General features: G+C 26.8%; 1 protein-coding gene across 1 annotated transcript; it reads right to left on the minus strand.

The window, feature by feature from the left end:
- Nucleotides 1-1846: 1846 nt before the first annotated feature.
- On the minus strand, nucleotides 1847-13674 carry LOC129612809 (arylalkylamine N-acetyltransferase 1-like). The gene is made up of 4 exons (XM_055526589.1): nucleotides 13489-13674; nucleotides 13027-13179; nucleotides 12516-12905; nucleotides 1847-1873 (listed from the first exon to the last, which is right to left on the minus strand). The coding sequence occupies exons 1-4, from the start codon at nucleotides 13579-13581 to the stop codon at nucleotides 1847-1849; spliced, it is 663 nt and encodes a 220-aa protein (XP_055382564.1). The 5' UTR covers nucleotides 13582-13674.
- Nucleotides 13675-16805: the final 3131 nt, after the last annotated feature.

The following is a 16805-nucleotide window of genomic DNA, read 5'->3' on the forward strand; positions in this document are numbered from 1 at the left end:
TTTATGGAATATAACAAACTTTCTTGATGAACTTGCACTTAGAGAAAAATTTTTGCAATCATTTTTGAAATATAATTATATATTAATTGAATAAGCTTAATATGCTTAATCAATATACAAACACGGGTATGGAATGAAACTAACAGATAATATTTTTCTAAAACGTTGGGGAAATTGTTCCCTAAAACAGCTTGTTTACTGACTACCTTACATTGTTTAAGTGCATTTTCAATTATCATGTTGAGGATTTCATATTTAAATATTCTACTATAAATTTCTTTGTATGTATGTATTCGAATAAAAATATTAAGAATTATTTTCCTATACTTATGCAAATTTTAATATTATTTCGGAAATGTTTTCATTTTTTTTTATTCAATGTTCAGATAATGATATTCATAATTTTTATACAGATATACTCTTAGAAAAATCTGACAATAAATGGAAAGGCGTTAAATTTTCCACCACTAATTTAGCGTTGATTTTATTAGAGGTCATTAATTTATGGTTATGCGATAAAATTAAAAAAAGTTTTTTTACAATTTTTTTTTCTTCAATTCCCTTTTTATTTTTTTTGTTATTATGTAACATTATTAACATCACATTTCTTTGATGAATTGATTGTAAGTGCCGGACTTTGAATTAAATGTAAACGAATATTTTATAATCTTAATGTGAATGTAATAATTACATGACTCATTCGACAATAAAGGAAAAAGGAACCTCAAAAATATTAAAAACAATAATTTTGAATGTTTCTGATGATTTTTGTTATTGTTATTAAAAAATTAAATTGTAAGCAAAGTTTTTTAACTTCTATATTTCAAAACAACTTCAAAACGAATTGTAAAAGCGATTTTTTACTCATAACTTTGCAAATTGCACACATGTATTATTGTTTCAAATTGCAGGTAGCACATGAATTACACTTCATAGTTACAATTTGAAGCTTGTTATTTATATTCAACTGAAATTTCATATAGGTACAACTATTGCCGTATTTTTTATTAAAGCACATGAAAAATGGGTAAAATTTAAATTAAACTATAAACTTTATAGACTCAAACATGGCTAACATTTTTGATTAAGATTTAAGTGGTGATTAAGATTTATGGAAAACTCCACTCATAATATTTTTCAGAGCTTTTTTTAACAATCATACATAAAAGTTCTCAGAAAATCTACTCTAGAGACAGGAAACAATATGTAGAAAGATTCAAAATTCTGTCAAATTTGCAACTAAAAATGGTTACTGAAATCAAACAAAGATATGCAACATAAAATTTTCAATCTCAATTATTCAACGTTGATACAAAAAATTCACAACTCAAGGCATTTTAATTTGTTACAGACACTCTCAAATTGTTGAAAACAATTACTAACTGTAAGTATAAGTATTTTATAATGGTTCCAAAGAGTATTATGGTAACTTCAATAGCAATGCAAAGCATTTTAATAATTATAATACTCTAAAATAATCAGTGTTCTTCAATGAATAAACTTTACTGAATTGAACCTCGTCAAGAATAAAGCTTTTATTCAAAAATAAAGATTTATTTTGTTGTTAATAAAATTCAACATTAAAAATTTGAGGAAACTTATTGGTTTAAATACGAAAGGAATTTCAAATTTCTAATTCTAAGAATTTAACTAATTTCGTTCTTTTATTAAAAAATACGATTATATTGACAAATATAGTAGATATAGAATATAGTAGACAAAATTTTAAGACATTATTACTATTGATATACATACAGTACTCGTGTCTATATCGTACACAAGTTAAACCTCATAATACTCACAAGTAATATAATTTTAAAAACTAAAAATATAGAAACTATTTTTCTTAGACATGTTCCTCGTTTTGAATAACCTGAAATGTTATAATTAAAATAAATAATTATTTACAATAGCTTCTTCGTTTTCCTGAAAAGTAACTATTTGGAGATACAACAACCTATCGAATCCATCAATTATTGTTTTATAGAGCGGAACCTAACCGTATTTTCTCTCGTGTTTAGAAATATTCTTAAATGCTTCTACAATTTATTAAAATGATCTATATTCTGCAAAAAATACGCCAGACACATATATTATTCGACTCAAATGGATTGTTAATTACATTTTTATAAATCATTCAATATTGAATTCAATATAGTAAACTACGAAAGCTTCCGGTTTTCGAATTCTAATTCAATTTCAAAATACCATAAAAACATTTTTCAAAATTTAATTTTCAACTGTAATTAATCGAAAATTTTTATATTTTGTTAATGAGACAAGCGAAGAAAGCATTTATTTTTTTTTCGAAACTGGAACAAAGCTATTGTCAATATAATTTTGTGTAAAATATGTAGTATACACTAGTAGATATTTACATATACCACTTATAAGCATTTAATAAGGAATATATGCATAGGTATATAGCGGCATCGTTTAACCATTTTTCCGATTTTTTATAACACCCCAGTTAAAAATTAAAACTTATAGCGATCATTAATGTCAAAGTCAAGTTAATCCTTTAACTTGTATATTGCTCAGTTGGACATCATAATTTTATTGACATCATCTGATTTTTTGTTGTTTTTTTTTATAATAATATTTAAAATTTAGTTATACTTGTTATAAAGATTGAATTCAATATCCGAACCAACCAAATATATTGTATACGCGGAATTAAAGTAGTTCAAACATAAATTCATTTTTTAATTTTGATGCCCTCATAAAAACTTAAAAAAGAAGAAAATTAAAAAACAAATTTTTATAGTACTTAATAGCTTGTATGTTGTTTTCGACAAGTTCGAATTAAGATTTTATAAGATTTTGTATTACCTATATATATGTATATATATAAAAACGAAATCGTTGTCATCAAAAATTGATGATGAAGATCATTATACTTATTTTAGAGCTGATTCGGTATTCGAATGATGCGGTACTATAATATTAAGAATTTATTATAGTTTAGTGTTTTTTTTTATTTTTCTGATTTTTTGCCAACGTTCTATATAAATGGTTTGTGGTATAAATTGACATAATTATCAGATTATATTATGTTCGGATATATGTACATATAAATTCAGTTTAGTTACCAAAATAGTTTAAATACTTAAATAATATTTTAAATATCTTGATGATCTAACAAGCTTTAATTATATAAAATCTTCTTTTTTTCTTCAGAACTTTAAATTTTCATAACAACCACGCCTTGATTTATGCAAATTTAATATATTCTTTTTTAGCACTTTTCTAAAAAATGTTTGAAAAAATTTGTGAAATTAGTTTCACACAGCCCTCGTCTGTCTGTTTGGCTGTCCGTTTGGCCGCTTTTTTAAAACTTCTACACCCTTGAAGATAGGAAGCCGAAATTTTATACAATTGGGTTTTTATTAGAAACTTATTTCCGTAGAAGAAAATTTTAACCTATCTCCCCCCTCTAAAAGTGATAGCCCCCCAACACTCTAAAAATTCCATTATTCCTCCCTTTCCTCTCAAATTATTGCCTTCTAAAATTTGTCAAATTTGAATTTTTTGCACTTTATATTTCCGCAACTGCAAGCTTTTTCAAATTCCTATAAATTCAACAAAATGGCGGTAAATGCCATACACATAAAAAAATAATTATTTTCCTTAACTCCCATGATTCCTTAAATTTGAGTATTATTTTTTTAAAAGCAGTATTTTCACTTGTTAAAGGGAAAATTTCTACATTTTAAACCAAAGGTTTGACTTTATTTTTAAATTTAATTTTCATTACCTTTTTATCGTTTTAAATCTATTATTTATATTTTATAGGAAAAAAATTAATTTCTGAATTTTTTCTATTAGTATTTATGATTGAGCCAATAAATTAATAATAGAGAACTTTAACACTCAATTTTTTATATGTATAAAATATTCGATTTTATAAGAATTCTTTAATGTGATTTCCTAAAAAAAATTCTTGAGTTAGGAATTTGTGACTTTAATTTGAAAAGCCCCTAAGGAAATTCAATTTTCTGCATACTTTAAAACAATTTCCTACAAATTCTATAATATTTAAAAAAACAACCTTCTGGGTGCTACTATCGTGATTACATCAATAATATCTTGTAGCCTACTTTTAAGTGAACCAAAAATTTTTAAATATACGCAGTTGTCTATTTAGATTTTAATATAAATTATAGTTTTATATAAACAAATCGACTTGGTTGTTTTCTTTCTAATTGATGAACAAATTATGTATTCACAATATCTTAAATTAAGAAAAATCTAGAATTTCCAACTTATGCTTTTTGAGTGCCAATTGATTTTATGTATTTGATCGAGTTTTTTATAATATAAATATAGTTAACAAATTTATTCTTACACATAAAACTTGATCGTTTACTAATCTTCCTTTGCCTATTACAATCCGAATAATTAAAATATGAAACGAATATTTTAATTATTTCCGATGCAGTATAATATTTAGTGTTAATTGAAATACTGTTCTTCTTATAAAAATAATAAGTTATTATATTGCTTATTATTGCTTTATTGTTTTCTCCTAATAAGAAATACCTTATTTTTCTCTAATGAAATGTTATATTGCTCTCATTATTCTTTAAGGAGAATAATGAGAGCAATATAAAACTATCAGCAACATTTTTAAATTTTCATCGAATAAAACTTACAGAAACTGTTCTCATTACATTTTTCTTCTCTTGTTTTAGACGAAATTATAATGTTATACACAATACACTAAGTAATTTACAAAAATGTTAATTTTATTAAAAAAATCGTATTTTATATTTTTATTATTATTATTACGTAAAGGAAATAAGGCATAAAAATATTTTTAAGTTCGACATGAAAGAAATATAAATTTACACACATACATACATTTATATAAAAAGATATACGAGTATAACAAAATGTCTTTGGTACTTCCAGTAGGATGAATATAAATTCAGAGATAATTATCATTGCGGTAACAAGTTCATTTTAGCACCTATTAACAAGATCATAAATTAAAGAAATATAGACTGCAATCTTAATTGCAATTGTATAAAATTGCAAAAAAAAAAAATCAATTTATAAATTTATTAAGTTTTTTGTATTTTTTTTAAGGTTTTGTACTGACATATGCTTATACACATATTATACTTATAATTTTAATTAATCGCTTTCGAATAAATTTAAGAATTAAAATTTTTATATTGAGATTTTGCTGTAGGTATAACGTTGGAACCTTTAAACTGACTTTTTTGAAGTTTCAAGAAAATTGTCGCAGCCAATGTCGAAAACATGATTCCGCAATTTTAATATAATTTTCATATAAAAAAGTTTCCATTTATTAATAAGCTGACCTTATTAAGTTTTTAATTATAAAAGTAATTAAATTAATTAAACAAAATTAAAAGAAAAATATTTTTAATAATCCAATCTTTAAATAAAATGCTTACAATAATTAAAACTTGAATTTAAAAAATAACTTAATTAAAAAATATGTTTGAGTAATTAATTCTAACATTTTGGGAAAATGGAATTCAATAAAGTTGGGTCAAGCCACTGATTTGTATTGTAGCACTTTTCCCTTCAACAAGTGAAAATACTGCTTTGACATACAATCTATGTATACCTACCACACTATTAAAATTTTTTTCATTCATAAACGAAACTATTTCTAGGATTGCATATATTTAGGATGAAAGATTTATGCAGTCTTTAAAATAAAACAAAAAATAATTTGAAAAGGGGTTAACATAATGCTCGATTTTAAGGGCTAATTGCGAGAGCTAAGAAAAATAATAATATTTTTTAATGTCATTGAATTTACCATTAGAGTGAAACGTACAGAGTGAAACTAATAAGCACTTTTTTTCGAAATTTTTTTGGAAAAGTGCAAAAAATGAATGCATAAATTGTATTTTACAAAAAATTTTAGTCCACAAAAGATTGGATTGACAAGTTACCCGCAGAATTATGTCAATCGAGTAATAAATTATATGTATGTAGGTATAAGTATGTCTAATAGATTTTCTCTAAATTTTCAAGATTTTTGTTGCAGATTATGAATTTTAAAAATATTTTTTGAATTAAATTTTCTAATTTAAAGAAAATTACATGAAATTCCGGTGTGTACGTCAAACTAACTAAGGCTTATTGGTAGCTGCTTAGATCTACCAATAAACCTTAGTTAGTTTAACTTGATCAGAGTAAGCCGCAACTCTTAGAGAATAGATTTCATTTGAGAGTAAACTTGTTTCATAGGATGAAAGATTACTGAAATTTGAATGCATAAAATGTATCCGTGAATTTTGTTTGATGGAAAATACAGAAGGCCGTCTTATTTTAATCAGACAAAGTCCATGAGCAATACTTGATATGAAACACTTATTTAAACACTAATAAATATTTTTTGAATGCTTTTGAATACCGTTGGGTAGCAGTAACTAGAAATTGGTTAGCCTAATTGCGTGTCTGTTTGCCTAATTTCAGGAAATTGCTATGAAGCTTTTCCAATCTGAAAATGTGTCTTTATTGATAATGAAAACCATAGATTTTTCTTTATAACCGCATAACGCTACAGTTCCTGCGAAATTAAAGTAAAAATTAAAGTTTTCGCTTTTCTCTTCTAATTAATTGTCTACAATTTAACCAAATTTGTTAATTGATAAATGTTTCCATTTAAAGATATTCTATATACACATTATACTCGTATTTTAAGTGTTGCCGATCTTATCAATTTCAGCAACTATCTTTCCTTCCATTTAGTTCAATAAAATAATATAATGCGTACAATTATATTATGCAAATAAAACTTTAGCTATTAGTGTCTAGTTCAAACCAACAAGTAAAGCCAACTACAAATCCAATTCTTAATTTAATTAGCATAATATAATGTAGCATTGTTACTATATCGAATTTCAAATTTATTTCGGATTTTTCGGTTTTCGCAGTCGCTCGTACAGACTATATAATTCAATGTTTTACTTATTATCCTATAGTTAAGATTTTAAAACTCAAAATATGTAATATGTTTTACATAACTCTTCGTGTAATTAGGAAATACTTGATTTACCCGATACTAACTAAATTTTTACTGTTTAATCTCATCATTATTTTTGATCCTATATAATTTAAATGTCATAATCAAAAAAATTAGAAAATTGAATTGACATGACAAATTAATAAAAACAGAAATTAGTATGAATTTGTTTTTGTTTTACAATTAATCCGAATTATTTAATACCAATGAATTTTAATTATGAACAAATTAAAAAGAAAAAGGAAAGAAACAAAATTATATTTAATTATTCTAATTAATTAACAAAATTCAAAATTTGCGTCATTATTATTTTTCTTACTATTGTATACCAATCTCAGTAAGTAAGTTGAAAAAATCTTGTTAAATCTACCTGAAACTGAAATTCGATATAATTAAAATTTAATTAAAAAATAAAACAAAAATAAATTGAATTTTTTTTTTAAATAATTTTTCTTAAATCGATTTTCTACTAATTAACCCCATTAACTTTGGACATGTTGTGACAGCAGAATAATTTTTGGAAATTTTATTTCGCAAAAAAAAGTAAATTATACATTAAAATGTGTGATATGTCATCCTAACGTTTATAATGCAAGAATCGATAATCAAATGTTGTAATTATCAATTTTAAAATTTATTTTAGTAACATAACAAGTAACATTTGCAAATGTAAGAGAAATTAAGTTGTTAAATTGAGAGTAATAGAAAAGAGACACCATTTTAAACGGTTGTGATACGTTTTTCTAAATCATTGAAGAAAAAAATTAATATTTGCAGTACTTAATCTATACTTAAATTAAATAATATTCGCAGTACTCTATTTCTGATCACCAGGTCAGATAGCAAGATGAATCATACGCAATGAATTGAAGATCAGTTGACAAGGTTGCCAGCTGTAATAAAATTGGAGAAAGCTTCAACGTTATGTCACCTTGAAAATTAACATTTTTTAAAAATGAAGAATTAAAATTTCAAGTTTTTCGAACCATAAAGTCATGTGATTGCAAAATCTGAGCAAATTAAAACTAATGTTGACATTCATAAGAAAATCTTTACTCTGAGATTTTTAAATTATATTTTATTACGTGCCTATCTTACACAGTCACGGAGTTATATTTAAAATTTCAAAAAGCAAAAAAATCAAGTCGAGATTGACTTTAAATCTGTTGAGGTGTGATCATTGACTCCGTCCAAAAGTTTTGCCTATTAATGAAGACCTATACATTGGTATATAGCAGTTCACTTTAATATGAGACACCCTGTATATTAGTTATAAATATAGTTAGCCTATTGTCGAGAAGAGACACATAAATGAACTGTGTATATAAATAATTAATTTAGTAATTTTTTTTTTCGAATAAAAATAGGTTCATGAAGGAAATTATTGTAAGCACACACACACACCAATCGAAATAAAATTTCGTTAATTTTCCACTTACAGTCTGTTAATTAAATCAGCCACTTAGAACATTAAACAAAAAACAGCTAAAAATTGTAGGAAAAAAATAAACCATAATTAAGTAAATTGCTTTTTATTTTGTACATAACATAATCGTATTAATTACAATAAGATTTAGCGCAAAAACAAGCAACTCTTTTGACGTCATAGTAATATATTACGTAAAAGCTGAAAACCTATAGTATTATTTCAAAAATTTCAAATTTAATCATTGTGTAATTTGTTATTTTCGTTTTTATTTATTATTTACTATTAATTAAATCAAAAATTAACTTACCAAAATTTTATTATACAATGATTGAAGGAATATTTGCAGAAACAATATTATACATTCATTAAAAAGATATTGTAAGGTGCCATCTATGATTTAGTAGAGAAATTTTGGTTTGGACATTAAATATTTATTTTTTGTAGCAAACTGATTTTAGCGCTCTCTGTTGTCAACTACAAATATGAAAAGATATTAGAAACAAAAGAATTTTTTTACCATAAAATTAAAATTTGAAAATAAGATTTTTCAAAATTTGTGTTTTCGATAACTAAAATATCCTCCAATATGTGGCGAAAATTCGGAAATAATTTTTTCATTAAAATAGAGTTAATTAACTAGTTATCGGATTACACGCATATTTCAGGTTCTTTTTAAGCTCGTTTTTTGACATTAATTAATTTCCTAAATTAACTGAAGAAAATTTACCACTTCGAAATTATTTTTCAAATAATTATGTTGTATTTATTCAAAATTCGTTTTATTTCTTTCCCCATGCAAATAAATAAATCTATACCAATTCAGAAAAAAATGTTCAATAATCTTTTTAAGCAAAAAATAAAAAAAAAACAAGTAAAAACGTTTCAGTCGGTATGAACCGATTGAATTATACCCTGCACCTTTCATTGTTGTATAGCAATTACTCAAACCTGTGAAACCATTCTATAGAAACTTCACGGATATGTCTGACCTATAACTGAACACACAACTACCAAGTTTCATGAATCTGACTTTATTATTTTTCCAAATATTTAAAATTAGCTTTTGGAGTTGTATGGCACGTACCCGAACCTGCCAAGCAATTCCACTAAAACTTCGCTAATATATCTGATCTATAATTGGACACACAACTGCCAAGTTTCATGAATCTAACTTTATTTCTTTTCCAAATATTTAAAATAGGCTTTTGGACTTGTATGGGAGCCACTCGAACCTGTAGAGCAATTCCACCAAAACTTCAGAAATATCTTTGACCTATAATTGGACACACAACTGCCAAGTTTCATGAATCTGTCTTTATTATTTTTCCAAATATTTAAAATTAGCTTTTGGAGTTGTATGGCAGGTACCCGAACCTGCCAAGCAACTCCACTGAAACTTCGCAAATATATCTGATCTATAATTGGACACACAACTGCCAAGTTTCATAAATTTGACTTTATTATTTTTCCAAATATTTAAAATTAGCTTTTGGAGTTGTATTGCAGGCACCCGAACCTGTCAAGCAATTCCACTAAAACTTCGCAGGTATATCTGATCTATAATTGGACACACAACTGCCAAATTTCATTAATCTAACTTTATTACTTTTCCAAATATTTAAAATAAGCTTTTGGACTTGTATGGAAGCCACTTGAACCTGTCAAGTAATTCCACCAAAACTTCAGAAATATCTTTGACCTATAATTGGACACACAACTGCCAAGTTTCATGAATCTAACTTTATTTCTTTTCCAAATATTTAAAATAAGCTTTTGGACTTGTATGGGAGCCACTCGAACCTGTAGAGCAATTCCACCAAAACTTCAGAAATATCTTTGACCTATAATTGGACACACAACTGCCAAGTTTCATGAATCTGTCTTTATTATTTTTCCAAATATTTAAAATTAGCTTTTGGAGTTGTATGGCAGGTACCCGAACCTGCCAAGCAACTCCACTGAAACTTCGCAAATATATCTGATCTATAATTGGACACACAACTGCCAAGTTTCATAAATTTGACTTTATTATTTTTCCAAATATTTAAAATTAGCTTTTGGAGTTGTATGGCAGGCACCCGAACCTGTCAAGCAATTCCACTAAAACTTCGCAGGTATATCTGATCTATAATTGGACACACAACTGCCAAGTTCATGAATCTAATTTTATTACTTTTCCAAATATTTAAAATAAGCTTTTGGACTTGTATGGAAGCCACTTGAACCTGTCAAGCAATTCCACCAAAACTTCAGAAATATCTTTGACCTATAATTGGACACACAACTGCCAAGTTTCATGAATCTGACTTTATTATTTTGCCGAATATAAAAAATTTGCTTTTGGAGTTGTATGGCAGCCACCCGAACCGGTGCAGCTATCTCATTAAAATTTTTAGAGCATATGTAGAATATAATTGGACACATGTATACAAAATTTTATATTTGTACCTTTATTAGTTTTTGAAATAATTAAAATAAACTCTTTGAGTTGTATGGCAGCTACCCGAACCCGTTGTCCGAATTGGTCCAATAACAATAGGGTTCGTCCTTGGCACAAAAGAAGCAACTTGTGAAAGTTTGGTGTCGATTGCATTATTCGTTTTTGAGTTATCGTGCGATCGGACGGACGGACGGACGGACGGACGGACGGACGGACGGACATGTCTAAATCAACGCAGAATTTTACGCTGAGCAAGAATATATATATATGTCCATACCGCAGATGACTCCTTCAAGTAGTTACAAACTCCATACCAAAGTTAATATACCCTTCACGAAGTGCAGGGTATAAAAATAGCTAAGAAAAGAACCGTGAAAACATTTTAGAACAAATCCATCACACAATAAAAAAATCTGATGTGATCAGCACATAACCGACCGTAATGTGTATTGTGAAGTTAAGTGAAAGTGTTACAGAATATTATAAAAATTTCTTTCTGATCTTTCCAAAAAATTTACATGTTCAATGTTCTAGTACGAAGAATTTAAATATTAAATTTCGATTAAATCAGTTGATTATCTTGAAGTTTTGCAAAAGATTTTTTTAAATATCTTCAAAAATATTTCTGCTACGGCCTATTATTATATATTGGCCGAATCTGTGGACTCCCAGTGATCACAAAAAACACTTAAAATCGCTCTATCTCTTCTAGTTTAGCTAGAAAACGCGTCTAAAATTTTGCAAAAGATTTTTTTAAATATCTCCAATAATATCTTTGCTACAGCCTATTATTATATATTATCAGAATCTGTGGTATCCCTGTGATCACAGAAAACATTTAAAATCGCTCTATTTCTTCTAGTTTAGCCAGAAAACACGTTCAAAATTTTGCAAAAGATTTTTTTAAATATCTCCAAAAATATATTTGCTACAGCCTATTATTATATATTGGCAGAATCTGTGGTATCCCTGTGATCACAAAAAAAAGTTAAAGTCACTCTATTTCTTCTAGTTCGGCCAGAAAACGCGTTTAAAGTTTTGCAAAGATTTTTTTAAATATCTTCAAAAATATTTTTTGAATTATTATATATTGGCTTATTATTATATATTGGCACAATCTGTGGACTCCCAGTTAAAATCGCTCTATAGACCCATCTCATTGCTGCCGATGATTTCAAAACCGCTAGAGAAACTTTTATTGAGAAGAAAAGCAGCCAATCATAAAATAAGTTTATCCAATCATGTCAACATCGAGGCGGCTCGATTGGTTGACAATCAAAACTTTGTTAGGAGACTTAAACGTACGAGACCTCTCGAGTTAGTTTAAAGTTTTTTATCTGGAACAATGAGTACTTAGTACGCTATTGTGCCAGATAAAAAGCTTGTAAATAATCAAAAAGGTTAGAGCAAAATTAATGATTAGTCGTTTCCGACTAGTTTTATAATTTATTTTGAGGAGGGTGTTTTAGTGGATTAAAGTCCCACACTACTACTTTTCGTCTGGCAGTGTCTTTCGAGATTTTGCACTCTTCCTCTCGGTAAAAAAAAAAAATAATAATAAATTCAATAAATTTGTTAAAAAATTTCAAAATTATTTTATTATATCAACACACATTATTTTTTATATCAAATACAAAAACTCTACAAGCAACATGTGGACTATCTGGATTTAAAACTTGTTCATTATTAACAATGAAATCTTTGTAATTAATTCTATAAACTTCTTTCATATTGAGTTTTTCCATAACTCTGGCAGAAAATGCACTGGAACATGTTCTCATCATTGCTTGTATATTATTTTCTTTCATATATTCAATAGTTTTTTTTAATAGTTCGCCAGCTATTCCTAAGCCCCTATAATCTGGATTTACAGCTATTGCTTTTCCATCAAGGAACGTTTCCGAATCGGGATATTGTTGAAAAATATCATAATGTTCATTGATATTATCTATGAGCATACCAAGTTTACGCCATCTATCATCACTTGATAATGCAGCAGCAGACTGTTTTGGTGTATCTAGTAACTATATATTATGTTAGTATATACACGCATATAAAAGTGATAGATGAGTTTCTGTTCTATATACATCATTATTTACAGAATTTACTTGTATGCATATAAAAATATATAACACATAAACTTACAGGTCTCCTTCCAATTCCATTTGAAACAACACCTATTATTTTTCCATTTTCATCGACCGCTTTAAAAGAACAATTATCTCCCAGATTTTTTGTTAAATATTTTTCTGCATCATCACAATGAGTAATTCCCATTTTTTTACAATTAGGTTCATCCTATTTTTAAAAGAAAAATTATTTAGCATTAATTGTATATAACATTACTGCAACTATGTAAAAAATGACTTGAACTTGAACTTCGCAATTTTCTGTATAAAAATTAAAAATATCAGTAAAAAATATTAGTGATCTACCTAATCACGACACAATAAAATTCATATGTGTACATATGTATGTAAGTAAATGAAAACAATAATATGTTTGTATGTCACTATTTTATGTGCCTGTGTATGTTAGAATCAAGTTCAATATTATATATGATCAGAATTTATTTTATTACAAAACAAAACTTAAAAATTTTCTTACCTTTAGAAAAAATTCTTTAAGAACTTCATAAACTTCTTTTTGGTCCTCTTCTTTTATTAGTTCTACAGTAAATTTTGGTTTCTGATGAGACATTTCCCTTTCTCTTTATTTATTCAGATAATAAATCCTTTTTAAAATACTAAATAGCGGCAGTTACCAAGTGTAACAACAGCCAATATAGCTGGACAGAAGTTTAGAATCAACTGAAAAAAAATCTAATGAACTCTCCTTGATTCGAATTTAAAGTTCTTATCGCATTCTACATAAATATTTTACAACCTAAACATTGTACATATGTATATACATACATATGTATATTCAACATAACACGTTTATTCAAAGTTTTATTACAGGGTGACCGAGACTCAATAGTACTCCCTGAGCAATGGGATGGAATGCATCCAGACGAATAAAGAAAAAACTAGCCACATTTTGCTTTTTGGATCCACATTCTCTAGGCTTCAAATTTATAATTTCTGAAAACCATCTTATTTTTATATTTTTATTGATAACTCAGAAAATATGACTGGTAAATCAAACTTGACATACTTATTTTGTAGCCCATGTAAATAACCTTCAAAACGCGCATCTACGTGGTGTCGCGTTTCAGAGGTATTCCAATGATAAGTCAAAATTTTTAAAACTATTTCGATCGTCATCTATTTATGTACATAATTACAACTTAACGTTTTTTACAGGAAATGAAGCCTTGTATTCTGACCTTTATTTCGATATAGCATAATGTTGGAAAAATCGCAGAAATAATATGTCAAAGCATTAAAAAATAACTCAAATCAAGTATTTTGAAAATCAAAAACAAAATTTTTCAACACTTTGAAGTCTCATAAGGCGAGGGTGGGAAGCCAAAAAATTAAATGTGACTAGGTGTTTCTTGTTCGTCACCAATTTATCAGCCTACAGCGGGGGAACTGTTAAGTTTCGAACACCCTGTACATTATAATAAAAATACTTCGCGTTCACATATTTTTGTAGGTATGTAGGTAAGTAAGTAAATTTGAAAATAAGAGAAAACAAGCTTTTTAATTTAATCATGAATTTATAAATTTGGATGGACAAGAATTTCGAATAAATTGTTATTCTAATTTACTGTTATCACTTTCATTTTTTATATTTTATATGAAAAGGAATTGATAAAGCGTAATATAGGTAGGAAATCACCAAAATATAAAGTTGGGTCAAACCAATGGTTTTTATTGTAGCACTTTTCCCTTCAACAAGTGAAAAAAAAGCTTTTAAATACAGTCTTTGTATACTTACCACACTATTAAAATTATTTTCATTCATATACAAAATTATTTCTAGGATTGCATATATTTAGGATGAACCATTTATGCAGTCTTTGAAATAAAGCAAAAATTAATATAAAGTGGGGTTAACATAAAGCTCGATTTTAAGGGCTATTTGTATGAGTTAAGAAAAATAATTATATTTTTTAATGTCATGGAATTTACCGTTAGCTTTTTGCGTTTATAGAAATTTGAAAAAGCTTGCGGTTTCGAAAATATAAGGCATCAAAAGTTAAATTTTACAAATTTAAAGAGGCTATAACTTGAGAGGGGGTAGAGATGGAAAAAAATTTTAACTAACAAAATGAAGTATTTGTTAATGTCTAGAAGCCCCTAAAATTTCTAGCTTCTACAGGCTGGGGTTTAGAAGAAAAACAAAATCAAAAATTTGGAAAAAAGGAACTTTAGATAACGGTAAATTTGAACGGCCATTTTGTTTTTCTAAAGTCTAACTATAGTATAACGCGCTAGGAGAAGCACGCCACTGTCTTTCTGCGTTTGCAAAATTTTAAAAATGCTTACATTGCAATAAATAGTTAAAAAAGGCTATTTTTAGGGTTTTGGAGGGGTATAACTTCTAGAGGGGGGGAGATAGGTAAAATAGTACGTAGATCTTCTAGTAAAGATCTATGTACCTATTAAATTTCAGCTTTCTATCTTCAAGGGTGTAGAAGTTTTGTAAACAAAAAAAGTGTCCACGGACGGACAGAGTGAAACTAATAAGCACTTTTTTTCAAAAAATTTTTGGAAAACTGCTAAAAAAAACTTTATTATCATTTTTGTCAGATATCGTAAATCATACGATACTCCTTTTATCAATGGAAGATTTATCAATGTGAAAGTTATTTATTTACTTGGTTATTTTATGTTATAATAAATGAAGCTTCTGCCACTTTAACGATAAATAAATTTAGATACATATGTAGATGATTACAAATTTTATAATTATATTGCCTGAAAACGACGAAGAAAAACATTATAAATGTGCTGAAGTATTTATGGTTGTTCCGTGCTTAACTGCATACGGACCATTTCAATTCAATATTTCAATAACGTAATTTTCTTTCTATTAATCTTTCAAAATTTCCATAACCTTTATGACTAACATTTCTCTTTTTACACCTTATTCAATTCGGTTTCACACCTCGGGCTAAATTTTTTATAATTAATTATGTTAAAATTCAAACTAGTTTTATAATTTTAGTTTTTAAAATACGTATGTAAAATTATCGTTTTTAACTTTGTTAAAAATAAAATTATGTTTTATCAAAATTAGTCATGTTCAACGACTAATGTTTGATCTGAATTTTATCTATTTTTTTTTTTTTGATGGCGTCAATTATTTTAATCAATTTCAAGTCTATTCGTATTTAACGTTAATAAATTAAACCGCAAAATATATTATATACCGTAAATTATTTATTTTTATGTATAATGATTTTTCGTAACAACTGTACGTTCATTATGTATGCTCTCTATCGTGATTTCAATGAAATAAACGTTTTTGCGTATTTATTTAATCAATCGATTCAATTATAGTTGAAATCTACTGCAAACGTCTTAAAGTGTCCTAAAAAATCAGCTCATATGCCAAAATGCAAATTCAAATTTTGTTTGTTTTTATTTTAATAGCTAATCTTGACAAAATTTAATTTGACTTTTGGATTCAACCTATAAAATTTATCTACAAATTATTCCAAAACAATATATGATATTGAAATTTTTAGAACCCAGTGCTCGGTAAGTAAGGTTTCATAACTCTTCCTAAAGCCTGACTTCTATTTTTTTTTCTAGTATTGCTTTTATAATACAATATGATCTAGATATATTTAAAATATTTTCTATTTTATCTGAAAGAAGCTTTTAAGTTTATCTTTACTACATTATCCAATATAATTTGTAAGTTAAGCTTTTCAAAGTTTAACAGATTTTTAACATGCTTTTGAATGTTATAAAAGTTTTTTAGATTCACTTAATGTTTTTTATCTCATCACACGAAACCGTTAAAGT

Source organism: Condylostylus longicornis, unplaced genomic scaffold (assembly GCF_029603195.1).
Source record: "Condylostylus longicornis isolate FDR11 unplaced genomic scaffold, ASM2960319v2 ptg000004l, whole genome shotgun sequence".
Taxonomy (NCBI): Eukaryota; Metazoa; Arthropoda; class Insecta; order Diptera; family Dolichopodidae; genus Condylostylus; species Condylostylus longicornis.